The 18,739-nt window shown below is 39.9% G+C and overlaps 1 protein-coding gene and 1 long non-coding RNA gene across 2 annotated transcripts; both read right to left on the bottom strand.

Annotated features, from left to right (window-relative positions):
• Positions 1-301: 301 nt before the first annotated feature.
• On the bottom strand, positions 302-2,882 carry LOC109828060 (transmembrane protein 136-like; the record flags this gene model as incomplete). Its single annotated transcript, XM_020395097.1, has 7 exons — positions 302-539; positions 627-709; positions 925-1,076; positions 1,160-1,309; positions 1,473-1,974; positions 2,500-2,619; positions 2,706-2,882. Coding segments are annotated over 3 exons (399 nt in total), but the record flags the coding sequence as incomplete, so codon positions are not given.
• Positions 2,883-3,429: 547 nt separating this feature from the next.
• LOC109828067 lies at positions 3,430-5,487 on the bottom strand. The gene is made up of 4 exons (XR_002243583.1): positions 5,173-5,487; positions 4,893-5,071; positions 4,707-4,794; positions 3,430-4,045 (listed from the first exon to the last, which is right to left on the bottom strand). It is a non-coding gene; the product is annotated as an uncharacterized LOC109828067 (long non-coding RNA).
• Positions 5,488-18,739: the final 13,252 nt, after the last annotated feature.

The raw sequence follows: 18,739 nt of genomic DNA, 5'->3' as shown, positions 1-18,739 counted from the left end.
AGAGAGTATACTTATATATACATATATACTAAGAGAGAGTATATATATACATACATGCATACATTATACATATATAAGAGAGAGTATTCTTATATATACTTAAATAAGAGAAAGTATCACTACCACATATTTGCTCTAACGCAACGGTTCAAAACCGTTGCGTTAGCTATGGAACTGTCGCCCTTGAGCAAGTGCGACGGTTCTCAAACCGCCTCATATACTGCCGTTGCCCTACCTCTACCGTAACGGTATTCAATTACCTGGACAATCTTTTTAAGAACATGGCCAAGTCAAATTTTAATACACAATATAAAAGTGATTATGTTGAGCATAATCAACCATAATGATAAGTGCCAACATACATCGGTATAGTATAAAAATTACAAAATATTAAATCCACACTACCAACATTTCAACTCAGAAAATATCGTACCGAACTAACATTCAAACAATGTACATCAACATTTGATTACAAAACATGAAACTTCTGAAATTGGAAGGTGATATGTTGGCCTGCCAGATGATTAAAAGTCTCCCTCCTGACATTGGACACAAAAGTAAGTATAAATAAGTACTATAGAGAAGAGGAAGTGCACGACATGGGAACATTTCTGAAAAATAAATACCTGGTGATATCATAGACTAATAGTGCGCCTGCAGCTCCTCTGTAATAGGATCTTGTAATGGATCTGAAGGATTCTTGGCCTGCCTATAATGATAGAAACTTCAAGTCAGATGCATATAATAGTTACGGACATATAATAGCTAGAGATAAATCAATGATAGAAGCAGAGAAACATTTACATGTATATACCGAATCACAAGACAAAGAAAGTGATTATATTTCACGATATCTAACTAAGAGATCAAATAACTGTAATATCTGGGTAACAATTCACAACAAAGAGATTATATTTCACGCACCTTCTTTCCTGGTCTCACAAGCCTCAGGGCAACCTCTGCAATAGTGTTGGCTGCTGTAATCACATCCGCTGCTCTCCCAGTCCACACGTCCTTCTTGAAGTACATGTGTGCAACAACCGCAATAAAACCATCTATATGACACCCCTATGTCACTACAATCGAAAGGAAGCTATAAATATTCTTACAATCCTTATAAACTTTTCAAATTAAGAAATGGTAGACCTCTAAGCCTTACATTTTCACAACATCATTCTCTTCCAAGACAGTCTCATCACCGGCCAATGGTGAGTAATGACATGCAATGTTGTTGACCGAAATACAAGTTGGGAAAGCAATGCCCCTCTCAATCTTTTTCTTTACATTCTTGTACATGCTTCCAGCTTGCCTAAAGACACCATTACAGTACATGATATAAATTTTTTTCTTTACATTCTTGTACATGCTTCCAGCTTGCCTAAAGACACCATTACAGTACATGATATAAATTTTAACTGAAACTATATTTTGCAAGTATATATTACATGCAAATTTTTAGACAAGCCGCAGACCTGCAGTTAAAGCTAAGACTTGTAACTCCAAATGGTCAGTCTACATTCTTATTGGCCATTCTTTGCAGTCAAAGTCCTCCAAAGAGTTCAACTTTTAAGTGAAGTTTCGAAAACTCGGTCAAATTAAAGAATTAGAGCTATGAGAATCAATAAACTGAAGTATGAGAATTAATAAACTGCAGCTACTCGATCAATCAAAATTGGTCAATTAATCGCCAACTGCAACCATAACACAAGCTTCTCTAATCAAAATTTCGTTAAGGATCCATAATCGAACCTGAGACGCGCAATCGATGACGGGCGAGATCAACCGGTACGGCCCGCACCACTCCGCCACGAACTCAACCAGCACCGGCACCTCCGACCCCAAAACCTCACATTAGAGTGGACTTAATAAGAGTCATACCTTAATAAGCACATGATTATCTGCAGTCAAAGTAACATATGTGAGATATGGACCACCAATCATCCTTGCAAATGAGAATATGAAGGCAAATAGAACCTGCATCATTAAAAGAAATGAGTCATCAGTTTTTCTCTTGTTCATTTAATTTTCAATCAAAATCCCATCATTTGAAAATGATTGACAAAAGGGTGGCCGTCATCCTAGAATGCTCTGATTTGCATATAAACACTCCTTTTTTTGTAAAAGATTAGTATATATATGAAGTGCATATTCATGTATTATATGTAAGAGAAAAATAAATCTCAAGACTTCTAAAGATTTTTTTTAAGAAGGTTAGTATATGAAGTACATATTCATGTATTATGTGCAAGAGAAAAATAAAATGTCAAGACTTCTATGCTCAAAATAAGTAATGATACAGGGTAAGGCTTTACTATTTTTATCAATTTCTTTTTTCCCCTTCCCTTCTCTCTGGAGGAATTCCTTTATTATGACATTACCGAGGATCAGCATGTTTAAGTGAACATTACTACAAAAAAAATATATAAATCTCCAACATGTTAATGAGAAATCATGCTAAATAATACAAAGCCATTGAAAACTAGATTTCTTAAAACTCACATCAACTGCTAAATTGAGATCAGTATCATGATAACCAATCTCTTTCAGAAGCTCTCTCATATGTAGAAAAGGGCTAGAGATCTCAGTTATCCACAAAGCGGCAACCATCTCTGATCCACACTGCAAATGCAAACCAATAAACTAATATCAAAATAAAACTTAATATAAAAAACAAATATCAGAAATTGTTCACTAATATCCTTCACCTTTTGATGTGCAAGTCCTGCTCCAATACCAACTATAGTAACAAGATGATGAACTGAATTATCTAGACCAAAATCATCTCCAGACAGTAATCTTACATAAAACTCAAAAAAAAAAACACCTATAAAAGTCAAAACTTGTACACAAGTAGATGTGGTTGAGCCCTTTAATGCAGTAGTTTAACTAGTATTAACTGTATTATAGCATTTTAAATCACATTATAGCACTTCATCATACTTGATAACATATTCATACAGATTCTGGGTCTAAAAATAAATCAGTGTAAACGAATGGGTTCTAAAAATCAATACACCCTAAAAACGAAAACTTCTTCACTTACCTTAGAAATCACATCACTTAAATCCTCTCCTTCACAAGAACGCACGGTCTCAAACTGATCCACCCTCAACTTCTTGGTAATCCACCCAACCACGAAGTAAATAAAATCCGACGGCGGCAAATCTAAATACCTTAAGAGCAAATCTAATCACAGATACAAACCCACTGAAATGATATAACAATAAATAATTATACACGACAAAATAACATATTATTCATCATGATGTACTTGCTATTTAGATACATTATTCACAATATTGTTGACATGCTCCATCATCAAATTCTTCATACTTACTGTTTCTTCTTTGATAACATGAGCTACCCCAAATCATTTTCATGTTCCAACTCTTAATAGTCTCTAATAAGAAGACAGTAAGAAAATAAAGATAGGAGGGAGAATAATCATTTTACATATAATAGGATATTTAGACATACAGATACAATCACCATGGTCTCAAAATAGTGAGATGTCAATATCCTTGAAGCACCGAAACATATTATTGCAAACAAAAACATAAGAACTGAATGTTTAAACACAAATATCAGTTAGTACTCTTCAACATCCATTAGGGCTGAACACAAACATTCGTTAGTTCTTATTAGTTGGTAATCTTCAACATAAGAACTAAGATTTTTGTAATTTGAACTTGAACCCTACAAATTACAAGTACTGAAGAGTTGCACAACATTCCATTAGGATTTCTGTTATGGATTTCCCCAGTTGCATACCCTTTTCCTATATTCTACATTCACAACATTTCTTTTCCATGCACTATTAATTGTTTGTAAGGTCTATTTTCGTCCTGAATCGGCAATTGAATACTTCTCCTACAATAACATAACAATATACAAGTTAAAATCAAAACTAATTAATAAAACTTCACATTCTATTCAGTATTTATATTGCCAAGGTGGAGAGGGTCTCATTTTGAACAGCTACACAAAAGGTTACCTTTCACCGTGACCTGGTCCTTTGCAGGGTCCATGGACACACTTGCCACCCCTGTAATAAACAGTTACCTTCAAGGTCATATACTTGACATATTTTAAGGGTGCAAATTTGTAAAACTTTATCCTTTACTATAAAGTGATGGTCATAAAAAGAGCGAAAGCTGAACATTTGGCAATATGCGAGCAGACAGCTGCTTTGTTCTGAGCTCTGATGGTTCTAGAAGCCCTAAATTAGCAGAGGCATCAGTAGCAACTACAGAGAACTGGCTCAGGGACTGTCGTGAAAAGAGCCGAAATGAAACCAAGCGCTTGCAAAATTAAATCCATTTTTTGAGTAAAGTGAGGGCAAAACATTTCAAAGAACAAAGAAAAATAAACACTTCCAGGATATCAATTAGGTTTATTTGGTGAACTTCGCCTTTTCCTTAATTTGCATCTAAAAGCCTAAAAATTACTGTAAATTGGACTTAATTTATTATGATAACTCATAGAGAACTACAGACACTGACTGCTACTGGCGCTGGAATATAGCCGATAAGCCAACAGAAAAGAAAGAGCAGGACTGCGAAAGCTGTACAAGGTTGGAGATATTTAATTTCAAATAACCGCCCACATAGTTCGACCTAATTTCATGCGCGATAAGAAATGCAATCTCCACAGATAAAAAAGAATGGATACTAAAACGTAAATAAATATCAGCTGAATCTTTTTACCTTTAATACCCATAATTTTCTTTCTGGTTTTCTTAGTGCAACCCTCACAATGCAACCGAATTTTTAACTCCACAGTCACCAATGAAGGCTAACAAAAATAAATAAATACTATTTAAAAATGGAAATGTTTTTCAAAGGAAACCACATAGAATTCGATGATCAAATTGAGAAGAAATAAGATTAAACCTCTTTGGACTTGGGAGCATCCTCCTTCTTGCCGTCCTTGTTCTTCTTTGGTTGAGGCGAGATGAGCTCCACTTTCTTGCGACTTTTGCTCTGAACCAGATCGCGGATCTCTATTGGGTCCACTTTCCCAATTACGGTGAGCTTGTTGCTTTCGATATCCACCGTCACTTTCTCTACACCTAACAAAAACAGGGAAAAGGATGGAAATCAACAACTAAATAATTTCCCTAATAGAAAGGGGAAGAAACTGTAGAAATCAGAAATAAAAGGAACGAGGTACCTGAGAGTCCAAAGGAGAGTGAGATCGGAGACGGATTAGCTGCGAGCTCGACGACCTATATCGGAGATGAGATCGGAGACGAGACCAGCAGCTCGACGAAGAGATTAGTTACAAGATCAACGATGAAATCAGAGTTGAGATCGGAGACGATGAGATCGGAAAACGGCGAAGAGATTAGCGACGAGTTCAGCGATGAGATCGACGAATTTCGGCCATGGCGATCTCCCAGAGCGAACGAAGAGGGAGATATTTTAGAAAGGGGTGATGATTTGAGAGAGAGAGAACGAGGGATATTTGGTAAAGCGGTGGGAAAAAATAAGACTTAGTTCCAGTGTTAAGCCCAAACCAGCCTATAAAATCGGCCCAAATCAAAATTATTAGGCCTAATGAAGCGGTTTTTGTAAACCGTTGTCAAAGCGTTGCAAAACCGCCCCCATAGATACCTAGCGCAACGGTCATAAGCGTTGCACTAGAACTGTTGCGTTAGAGCAAATATGTGGTAGTGTATACTTATATATACTTATACATAAATATACTTACATAAGAGAGAGTATACTTATATATACTTATACACTAAGAGAGAGTATATATATACACACATATGACATATTATACATATATAGAAATATGTTATATATACATATATAAAAATATATTATATATACATATATTATACATATTATATATATTTATATATACATATATAATATAATACATAAAAATAAAAAATAAAAAAACTACTATTCCGGGCCGGGCCGGTCATACACTATGCGGCCATGAGTATGACTTCTATTCTCTTGCATTATTTCATTACAGTTTTCCTGTATACAATAGGGCATTTGTTTTATACTATCATGCTGTTTAAAAAGCAATCTCGGCTTCTACCTTGGCGGAGGCAGCTCTGAGGCCTCACAATATAGCGTCTAGGATCTCCTATTGAATATTGACGCCTTAAGCCTATTTTGGGTGAATTTGGTATGCCTAAGCACCCTGTTCCTCATAATGGCCACCTTGACAATATGCGTGTGTTGTTGAAATTGGGTATGCCTATTTTGGGTGAATTGGGTATGCCTAAGCACCCTGTTCCTCACAATATATATATATATATATAGTGTGTGCGCCCATGCGCGTGTTACCTGCACCCCTACCGGTACATGTACCCCTACCTGTTTCCATGCAACTTAGGTTGGAACAAACTTCATTCGTCTTTGGAGACTCTAAAGCGCTAGACATATGTATACTTATGTAGTTTAGTAGGTAGGATGTGTATGCGTATGCTCATTCAAGTTCTGGTGTATTCATATGTGCATGCGTAAGTGTGTTTTAACATACATACTTGTTTCAACTTCATCCTGTCCAGCATCAATTTTTGAATTGTAAACAATTGTATTGATTTTTCGGATAATGGCTTATTGAATATCTTTGTTCAGAACATGTCAGTCATATATACCAAACAGCTAATATGTAAAACTACATTATGATGGTTGTAAGAAAAAGACTAAATAGTTAGAATAACAATGTTATCTATGATATTTCAAAGGATCCAATATAGTTCTTCGATATGCAATTACTAATTATCCAATAAAAAATAAATGAGAGCTAAATTTATAAAAAGCATGTTGCTAGTGGTCATCTTAAACAATGCAAGGTAGATTTGATGAGGAAAAAAAAAGAACAGTTGATTGTAGGAAAGAAATCACAACCAAAACCATTAACTAAAAAATTAAATAACTCGACTATATCATTTGTGATTCTCCTATTCGATCCAGAAACAAATCATAGACAACCCAAATCTTTCTCCTCTCCGATTCCAAACCAAATCAAGTTTATTACAAAACCATGATTATTGACAATTGATATGCACATGTCCACTTTACATATGATCAATAATTAAAAATTAAAAACAGGTTAGCATGTGACCATGTAAGATGAATACATACCAAATCAAAGTATCTAGAATGCTTGAATGCCTATGGATGATGTGCAGCAACCAATAAAATAATTACCTACATATCAACGGGGTCTTTAGAACAAAATTAATTTTTGGGTATGACTATTTTGGGAGAATTTCATATGTGCATGCGTAAGTGTGTTTTAACATACATACTTGTTTCAACTTCATCCTGTCCAGCATCAATTTTGGAATTGTAGACAATTTTATTGATTTTTCGGATAATGGCTTATTGAATATCTTTGTTCAGAACACGTCATTCATATATACCAACCAGCTAATATGTAAAACTACATTATGATGGTTGTAAGAAAAAGACTAAATAGTTAGAATAACAATGTTATCTATGATATTTCAAAGGATCCAATATAGTTCTTCTAAATAGTTAGAATAACAATGTTATCTATGATATTTCAAAGGATCCAATATAGTTCTTCGATATGCAATAACTAATTATCCAATAAAAAATAAATGAGAGCTAAATTTATAAAAAGCCTGTTTCCAGTGGTCATCTTAAACAATGCAAGATAGCTTTGATGAGAAAAAAAATAGTTGATTGTAGGAAATAAATCACAACCGAAATCATTAACTAAAATATTAAATAACTCAACTATATCATTTGTGATTCTCCAATTCCAGAACAAAATCATAGACAACCCAAATCTTTCTGTGACGACCCTGGGTTCACATAAGGCTGCAGTCCTTGGTGAAACCAAGAATGTCAAACTTGTCATGCACCACACCGTGCAATAACATGTTTCACCATCACAATTCTATCACTCTAGTATAGTCAATAACAGTGCACCACACCGTGCAATAACATGTTTCACCATCACAATTCTATCACTCTAGTATAGTCAATAACAGGTGTAGGTACAAAAAGCAAGTAAAAGATAATACAAGAGATAACTGATGAAATAATAGGGATCGAAATGCTATTTCATCATCCAACATACAGAAAATACAAAGACAATGTCTGAAATGCAAATACTGGGGTTCTCAACAAGCCTCAAATACAACAAGTCTGAATGAAGGATATAAGGCATACAACCGTTACAACATCTATAGCATAGTCCTCAAATGTATAATACCAACTACAGTGGAGCCCAAAGAAATTATTACATTGCTAAAATGTAAAGCTGAACACTAAAGTGGTCCACTATCAACCTGCGGCTCTCCGTGCTCCTAGCTCGTGACCTGAAAGGGGGAGGGATAACGAGCGTCAAAGCGCTAGCGAGTAACATCACAACCAACCCCAAGGGAAAGGGCTTGTTGTATAAGAAAATACAGTTAATATATAATAGATCTAAAATCATTGGTCTTGCTAAAGAGGGTTTTAGTGGTTAGATATTTACAACACGAGAATAGGTACGTCGAGCGAAATAATCCTGACAAGGAAACCCTCATGTATATACCTTATATCTCAAATTGTAAACCCCTAATCACCAAACCTGAGGTTCTAATATAGGAACAATAAAAATTAAATACAACAAATCTCAGAACACAAGCGCAGTACCATATCATAGCCTACATGAATGTCTTGTCAAAATCATGTCGTGAACTTCTGTGAGAAGGTCATATGCAGGGTTAAGAACTATGTCCGAAACAGGAACTATATAAGGTAGTTTCCAACTCATAGAATAAATGACAAATATCCAACACGAGGACTGAAATGGATTATAGTCCAACACGAGGACTGAAATGGATTATAGTCCAACACGAGGACTTCTATGGATTTTAGTCCAACACGAGGACTGTGGAATAGTGAAAATATCGCTATGATGTATATAGTGAAGTCTACTTATATCAATCCACACTCAAAACTGTGGAATAGTGAAAATATCGCTATGATGTATATAGTGAAGTCTACTTATATCAATCCACACTCAAACAGTGTGTAAGTCCCCAAATCATACCCTCAGGTCATCTATCATGCATGGATTACATAGTGAGACTAAATACCAAGGTCAGATAGTCCAGGCAAACCCCCGAACATAAGTAATATATCCAAAAATATCCAGAACAGGAAATCACAACAGAAAGTGCGGCGGTCGACCGCACCGGTTGACCGCACTCTGGTATGCGACTGGCGGTCGACCGGAAGAACGTCGCGGTCGACCGAAATAATTTGCGGTCGACCGAAAGAACATCGCGGTCGACCGAAATAATTTGCGGTCGCGGTCGACCGAAATAATTTGCGGTCGACCGAAAGAACATCGCGGTCGACCGAAATAATTTGCGGTCGATCGAAGCCTTAAAACGAGCTCAGCGGTCGACCGCACCGGTCGACCGCCGAGCGGACAGAAACCCAAATCTGGGTTTCTGTCAGCTCGAAACCTGGAACAAAATTCTCATTTATACACGATAACAAGAGTTCTAACTTCTCAAAAATCATACTGAAAATAAACACTAATCCCAAGGTTGAAATCTACGTTTTCCATATTCTAAATCCATGAGAAACAAACCAAAAACGTTTTAATAATTGAAAGACAAAACGTTGGTGAACTTTCATAAACTGAAATATCGATTCTTGCAATCCATAATGTAAAGAACTCGTTTTTATACGAAAATACCTGTTGGGCTCTTCAAAAACTCATGAAAAATCGAAATAAAACCATAGAAAATAGGGGTGAGGGATTGAGCGAGTTGATACTCGCCTTAGGTGCTGACAAAAGCTCTGGGGATGATCCTCCTTTGCTCAGATCTGCGAAAATCCCCTGGAACTCCTCCAAATTCCTCAAATCACCAGGTCCAGCTAGGGTTTTTGAGAGGAGAGAGATGGGGGCTAGGGTTTTAGGTCTGAGGAGAGGAGAGGCTCTCCTGGGTTGAGTTGGTATAAATACTAACTCCCTAACCCGACCCGAAACCCAAAAGACCCGAAACAAAAACCGCAAAGAAAACAAAACCTGTAAACTCTATGACCGCTGTGCGGTCGACCGTGTCGGTCGACCGCCACGGTCGACCGCGTCGGTCGACCACGCAGCACAAAAATGCCTGCTGCTGGGCATTTTACACGCTGGCCATAACACTCGATTTCTCTCACTTAAAATCACTTGTTGGGTTCTCAAACACAGATAATCACATTCATATGACATATATATGATTATTCATCACAAGGAAAATATTTACTATTAATAATTCACATCTATTTATTGTAGAAAATTTTGGGGTTTTACATTCTTCCCCCCTTAAAAGAATTTCGTCCTCGAAATTCGGAGATCATGCGAACTTGAAATATGAACTCTTAGATAACCTTATAGAGATATTTACACTTAACGATCTAAAATGATAATATTCTCGCTCAATCCTAATCTAGTGGAACTAGTACATCGGGCGAAGAATCCAAACAAGGAACCCCCCATACATATACCATGTGTTCCAAAAGATTAAAGATTAAGCGAAAGTATTCTCATTATAGCGTTAAATGCAAACCTAACCAAAGATATGCACATAAATTAAGATATGTAATCATAATGAGAATTTATTTACCTGCTCAACCAAGTGTGGGTAGTCACGACGCATGTCCTCTTCGCGCTCCCAAGAAATCTCCTCAATGCCTCCTCGGTTCCACTGAACTTTCACCAAGGGAATTACCTTGTTTATAAGCCTCTTGTCCTCTCTGGCAAGAATACGAACCAGAATCTCAATAGTAGTCAAATCATCCTGAAGCTCGATCTCAGGTGCATCCAATACTCGCTGCTGCTCCTCATCATGCAAGTGCTTCTTAAGCATAGAAATATGGAACACGTTGTGTATACTAGACATCAATGCTGGAAGATCTAGTCTGTATGACACAGCTCCAATGCGCTCTAGGATCTGAAAAGGCCCAATATATCTCGGTGCAAGCTTCCCTCACCTTCCGAATCGATGTACGCCTTTCATAGGCGATACCTTAAGCATAACCAAATCTCCAACCTGAAACTCTAGGGGTCTTCGCCTCTTATCTGCATAGCTCTTCTACCGACTCTGAGCGGCTAAAATTCGTTCACTGATCAAAGCTACCTTCTCAGTGGTCTGCCTCACTAGTTCGGGCCCAAGCATCAAGCTATCCTCCGGCTCGGCCCAACATATCGGTGATCTACAAGGTCTCCCATACAATGCTTCATACGGGGCCATACCGATCGTTGCTTGATAACTATTGTTATAAGCGAACTCTATCAGTGGAATATGATCCTCCCAACTACCTTGGAAGTCAATGACACATGCCCGCAACATGTCCTCCAACACCTGATTCACCCTCTCCGTCTAGCCATCTGTTTGGGGGTGAAATACACTGCTATAAGATAACGTGCTGCCAAATGAGTCCTGAAAACTCCTCAAAAAGTGTGAAGTGAAAATCAATCCTCTATCTGACACGATCATGTCCGGTACTCCGTGAAGTTGAACTATCTCCCGAATGAAGATTCTCGCATAAGCCTCGGCTATATAAGTGGTCCTCACTAGAATAAAATGTGCTGACTTCGTCAACCGGTCCACTATCACCCAAACTGAATCATTCCCCTTCTTCGACTTCGGCAACCCCACAATAAAATCCATGGAAATATCTGCCCACTTCCACTCTGGAATGGGTAAAGGCTGCAGTGTCCCTGCCGGTCTCTGATGCTCTGCCTTCACCTGCTGACAGGTAAAACATCTAGCCACATAGTCTGCAATCTCTCTCCGCATACCACTCCACCAGAAATGCCTCTTCAGGTCCTTGTACATCTTTGTAGTCCCTGGATGTACTGTGTACCGAGTACGGTGCGCCTCGTCAAATAACTCCCTCTTCAACTCTACACTGGCTGGCATGACCAATCTACCCTTCATCCGTAATCCTCCATCTGCTCTAATGGTCCAGTCCGCCTTAGGCTCTTTGGAAGTCTCCCCCTTACGGGTTTGAATCCAAGAGTCCTCCAACTGAGCTCTGACAACCCTGTCACTCTAAGATGGCTGCACTGACATAGCTCCCAAGAATGCACTGGTTCCTCTAATCTCGGGTCTAATATCAAACTGGCTAAGAGTGATAAGATCTCTGAACAAGGAACACCTCAAAGCCGCAACCCGATGCCGACGCTTCCTACTCAAAGCATCTGCTACGACATTCTCCTTCCCTGGATGATACTGAATCACGAACTCGTAGTCCTTGATAAACTCAATCCACCTCCTCTGCCTCTGATTGAGTTCCTTCTGAGAAAAGAGGTACTTCAGACTCTGATGGTCTGTGAATAGCTCAAATTGCACTCCATACAAGTAGTGCCTCCATGACTTCAGTGCGAACACCACTGCTGCTAACTCCAAGTCATGAGTGGGTTAGTTCTGTTCATGCACCCTCAATTGCCGTGAGATGTAGGCTACTACCCTCTGAGTCTGCATCAGTACGCCTCCTAAGCCTGCCAATGATGCATCTGTATACACAACAAATGTCCTGTCACTGCTCGGAATAGTCAAAACCGGCGATGTAGTCAACTTAGTCTTCAAAATATCAAAGGCCTTCTGGCACTCCATGCTCCATATGAACTGTACACCCTTCTTCGTAAGGTGGGTAATAGGCGTCGAAATCTTCGAGAAGTCCTGAATGAACTTCCTATAATATCCAGCTAAGCCCATAAAGCTGCGAATCTCTGTCACAGTCTTCGGTGGCTCCCAATCAAGGACTACCGTGACCTTAGCCGGGTCCACTGCTATACCCTCTCGACTGCGGTGGCTCCCAATCAAGGACTACCGTGACCTTAGCCGGGTCCACTGCTATACCCTCTCGACTGATGACGTGGCCAAGAAATCTAACTTCTGAAAGCCAAAACTCGCACTTGCTAAACTTAGCATACAGCTGATGCTCCTGAAGAGTCCTCAATGCTATCCGTAGATGCTTCTCATGATCCGCCTCCGACCTCGAGTAAATGAGAATATCATCGATGAAAACGATCACGAACTGATCTAAGAAGGGACGAAACACCCGGTTCATCAAGTCCATGAATACCGTGGGTGCATTGGTCAATCCAAATGGCATGACCAAGAACTCGAAAGAACCATATCGAGTAAGAAAGGCGGTCTTGGGAATATCCATCTCCCGAACTCGCAACTGGTGATAGCCAGAACGAAGATCAATCTTCGAGAAATACTGCGCTCCCTGCAACTGGTCAAACAAGTCATCAATCCTAGGTAGTGGGTACCTATTCCGGATAGCGATCTTGTTCAACTCTCTATAATCAATGCATAATCTCATACTACCATCCTTCTTCTTCACGAAGAGGATCGGCGCGCCCCACGGAGAATGACTCCGACGAATAAAGCCCTGAGCTAACAACTCGTCCAATTGGGTCTGCAGCTCTCTCATCTCAGCTGGTGCCATGCGATAGGGTGCGCGGGATATCGGGGTTGTGCCTGGCTGCAACTCAATACAGAACTCAACCTCTCTCACAGGAGGTAATCCAGGTATGTCTTGAAAGACATCCTGGTAATCTGAGACAACTCTAGTCTCCAATAACTCGGCTACCTGATCCCGTCGCATCACCTCCTCGATGTATGCCAGAAATGACTCCGCAAATCGGTTGCCCTGAGAGGTAGCTACAATCATCTCGGATCCATCGGACGCTCACAACTTGACTGTTTTCGCAAAGCAGTCAATACTAATATGGTAGGAAGACAACCAATCCATACCAAGAATGACATCGAACTCGGACATATGCAACACTATCAAATCCACTATGAACTCCGACTCATCTAAACTGACGGTACACCTCCTACAAACGCTCTCAAGAAGCGATACCTCACCTAAAGGGGTGGAAACAGATAGAGGGGTGTCTAGGGGCTGAGCTATGAGCTGGAGTCTAGTCATAAATGCATGCGAGATGAATGAATGCGAAGCTCCCGAATCGAAAAGAATACGGGCGGGAAGAGAGTTCACAAAGAACGTACCCTCCACTACAGCTCCGCTGGCGCCATGATCACAAGGAACCACTACATATACCCTGCCCGTGGCTGAAGACTGCTCTGCTGATGGTGCTGGAGAATTTGGGATAATCTGTCCCTGGGGAACCTCCTGAACTGCCCGAATCTGTCCCTCAGTCCTCTGAGCTGCTGGTGGTGCCTCAAGCCTGTTCTGCTGGCCCTGACCTCTACCCTGCTGGCGCTGCTGCTGCTGCTGGTTCGGACCTTTGCCCTACTGGGCTCCTGCTGGGGCGCTGCGGCACTCTGATGCCTTATGCCCGACCTTGTGACAGTTAAAGCAGGATCCCTGGAACTTGCGCTGCTGATGCGCTCTCTGCTCCTGCTGGGGTCCCCTTTTATAAGGGCCCTGATGCTGCTACTGATGTCCAGGAAAACCTCTCTTGTTCTTGCCCTTGTCCCCACTCTGTCCGGTCTTGGCCTTCCCTTCCTTGTCTTTCTGGAACATAGAAGTCTCAATCTCCTGAGAAGTGGCAGCCTCAGCCACCTCCTTGACTAAATAAAATCTCCTCGACACGAGGTACCGGCGGATGTTAGGGCGAAGCCCTGCCAAGAACATCTGAGCCTGACGCTCTCCTGTCTGCCACATTCCCATGAAATGCAGCAGCTCCATGAACCTGCTCTCAAAGTCTGCAACCGTCATGTCCCCCAGAGTCAAACGGGACAACTCAAGTTCCTTCCCAGTCTGTGCTGCTGAAGAAACGTACTGTCCATTGAAGAAATATATGAAATCCTCCCACATGAGGGTCAACCTCTGCTCTGGAGTGAACTGGAGTCGGTACCACCTCCCGGCATCTCCCTTCAGGCTGTAGGATGCCAGTCTCTGCTTCTGGACTGAATCTACACCGAGTATATCGAGAATGTTGCTCACATCCTCCTTCCACTTATGGGTTGCAAGAGGGTCTGGTGACCCCTGGAACTCCGGTGCCCTCATCTTCTTGTACCTCTCTACCATACGGAGCCAAGTCTCCTGCTCTGTGGCTCTATCTGGGACTACTAAAGGAATAGCTGCAGGCGTGGCCTCTGGGGGTCTCTCTCTAACAGGAACGGTAGGTATCACCGGCTGCTGAGCTACTGGTGGTGGAGGTGTCCGTGGTGTTATATGAGTAGTCACCAACTCCTCAATGGCTGTCATCCGGGCGATAAGAGGAGCCATGATGTCCACCAAATACTGAGGAGCCTGCTGAGCTGGCTGCTGCTCTGACGGAGTCTGCTGTGACTCAGCCTAGGTAGCTCTCCTGGTACGAGGTCTACCACGACCTGCCATCTCTCTGATCATAAGAAAATAAGAGTTTATGAGTCAAAATAGACTCCTATAAATAGCGTATCACAATAAGATTTTCACAACATATAGTATTGCACAAATACTTTAAACTTATACAAAAATAGTTGTCATAAAAAAAAATTTCTCAAATTATTAGATATACGCATACATCATCCTCACTCATACTAGGAAATCCTTACGGACTCTATACATAAATCCTAGGAAACTCTATCCTAGCTCCACGACTCGACACAGGATGATCCTAAGGATACTGGAACTAGAGTTCTGATACCAACTGTGACGCCCCTGGGTTCACACAAGGCTGCAGCAGTCCTTGGTGAAACCAAGAATGTCAAACTTGCCATGCACCACACCGTGCAATAACATGTTTCACCATCACAATTCTATCACTCTAGTAGAGTCAATAACAGGTGTAGGTACAAAAAGCAAGTAAAAGATAATACAATAGATAACTGATGAAATGATAGGGATCGAAATGCTATTTCATCATCCAACATACAGAAAATACAAAGACAATGTCTGAAATGAAAATACTGGGGTTCTCAACAAGCCTCAAATACAACAAGTCTGAATGAAGGATATAAGGCATACAACCTTTACAACATCTATAGCATAGTCCTCAAATGTATAATACCAACTACAGTGGAGCCCAAAGAAATTATTACATAGCTAAAATATAAAGCTGAACACTAAAGTGGTCCACTATCAACCTGCGGCTCTCCGTGCTCATGGCTCGTGAACTGAAAGGGGGAGGGACAACGAGTGTTAAAGCGCTAGCGAGTAACATCACAACCAACCCCAAGGGAAAGGGCTTGTTGTATAAGAAAATACAGTTAATATATAATAGATCTAAAATCATTGGTCTTGCTAAAGAGGGTTTTAGTGGTTAGATATTTACAACACGAGAATAGGTACGTCGAGCGAAATAATCCAAACAAGGAAACCCTCATGTATATACCATATATCTCAAATTGTAAACCCCTAATCACCAAACCCGAGGTTCTAATACAGGAACAATAATAAATGAAATACAACAAATCTCAGAACACAAGCGCAGTACCATATCATAGCCTACATGAATGTCATGTCAAAATCATGTCGTGAACTTCTGTTAGAAGGTCATATGCAGGGTTAAGAACTATGTCCGAAACAGGAACTATATAAGGTAGTTTGCAACTCATAGAATAAATGGCAAATATCCAACACGAGGACTGAAATTGATTATAGTCCAAAACGAGGACTGATATGGATTATAGTCCAACACGAGGACTTCTATGGATTTTAGTCCAACACGAGGACTGTGGAATAGTGAAAATATCGCTATGATGTATATAGTGAAGTCTACTTATATCAATCCACACTCAAAACTGTGGAATAGTGAAAATATCGCTATGATGTATATAGTGAAGTCTACTTATATCAATCCACACTCAAAAAGTGTGTAAGTCTCCAAATCATACCCTCAGGTCATCTATCATGCATGGATTACATAGTGAGACTAAATACCAAGGTCAGATAGTCCAGGCAAACCCCCGAACATAAGTAATATATCCAAAAATATCCAGAACAGGAAACCAAGGTCAGATAGTCCAGGCAAACCCCCGAACATAAGTAATATATCCAAAAATATCCAGAACAGGAAAGCACAACAGAAAGTGCGGCGGTCGACCGCACCGGTCAACCGCACTCTGGTATGCGACTGGCGGTCGACCGGAAGAACGCCACGGTCGACCGAAATAATTTGCGGTCGACCGAAAGAACATCGCGGTCGACCGAAATAATTTGTGGTCGACCGAAAGAACATCGCGGTCGACCGAAATAATTTGCGGTCGACCGAAGCCTTAAAACAAGCTCAGCGGTCGACCGCATCGGTCGACCAACGTTGGTGAACTTTCATAAACTGAAATATCGATTCTTGCAATCCATAATGTAAAGAACTCGTTTTTATACGAAAATACATGTTGGGCTCTTCAAAAACTCATGAAAAATCGAAATAAAACCATAGAAAATAGGGGTGAGGGATTGGGCGAGATGATACTCGCCTTAGGTGCTGACAAAAGCTCTGGGGATGATCCTCCTTTGCTCAGATCTGCGAAAATCCCCTGGAACTCCTCCAAATTCCTCAAATCACCAGGTCCAGCTAGGGTTTTTGAGAGGAGAGAGATGGGGGCTAGGGTTTTAGGTCTGAGGAGAGGAGAGGCTCTCCTGGGTTGAGTTGGTATAAATACTAACTCCCTAACCCGGCCCGAAACCCAAAAGACCCGAAACAAAAACCGCAAAGAAAAAATAACCTGGAAACTCTCTGACCGCTGTGCGGTCGACCGCGTCGGTCGACCGCCACGGTCGACCGCGCAGCACAAAAATGCCTGCTGCTGGGCATTTTACACGCTGGCCATAACACTTGATTTCTCTCACTTAAAATCACTTGTTGGGTTCTCAAACACAGATAATCACATTCATATGACATATATATATATATGATTATTCGTCACAAGGAAAATATTTACTATTAATAATTCACATCTATTTATTGTAGAAATTTTCGGGGTTTTACACTTTCTCCTCTCCGATTCCAAACCAAATCAAGTTTATTAAAAAACCATAATTATTGACAATTGATATGCACATGTCCACTTTACATATGATCAATAATTAAAAATTAAAAACAGGTTACAGGCAATTAAACTTGATTTAGCACCCTTTTAACATGAGACAATCTGCATCTATTGTAAATTAAAGATTAAAGACTGTAAATCAAAACATGAGAGTATTGTAACAATAACTTCAGTAAAATTTGAATGAAAAGCATGTATATAACAAGAAATACCTAATTTAGGAAAGAAATCACAACCGATACAGCTACTGCTGGAATATTTAAACCCTTGTCGTTTGAAACTGTAGGAAATCGAAAATTAGGGCAAAATTATAACAAAGTTAAAGGACTGAAGAACTGAAAGGGGATAGAGTGAATTGATCAAAAATAACGATTAGAGTTAGGGTTTTGTATAGAGGAGTGAAGATGAAGAAAAAATATCTTCCTGAATGCCTAATATCTGAAAAATTTTAGGATGAATTCAGAAATTCTGAACAAATAATGAGCTTTGCAAATCTCTGTAACGATTCGGCTTCGGCTGAGAAGGATAACTTATGAATAATACTCATCTTTGCAAACGCTTCGTCTTGTCGGAGAAGGTAAAACGATGAACTCTTCGGCTTCGGCGGAGAGGAAGGCGTAAACGATGTGTGAAATTCCCGATGTTGATGACGATTTTTCTGTAATGGTTGGAGAAATTAGGTATATTTAAATTGGTTGAAGGTTAATTTGGGAATGGGAAAGTTTTTCAGGAACTGGCTCTTTTAAAGGGTATATATATATATATATATATATATATATATATATATATATA

The sequence above is a fragment of the Asparagus officinalis genome, unplaced genomic scaffold (genome assembly GCF_001876935.1).
Source record: "Asparagus officinalis unplaced genomic scaffold, Aspof.V1 AsparagusV1_Un683, whole genome shotgun sequence".
In the NCBI taxonomy this organism is placed as follows: Eukaryota; Viridiplantae; Streptophyta; class Magnoliopsida; order Asparagales; family Asparagaceae; genus Asparagus; species Asparagus officinalis.
Note: the sequence above shows the minus strand (reverse complement) of the source record. Positions and strands in the feature narration are given on the sequence as shown.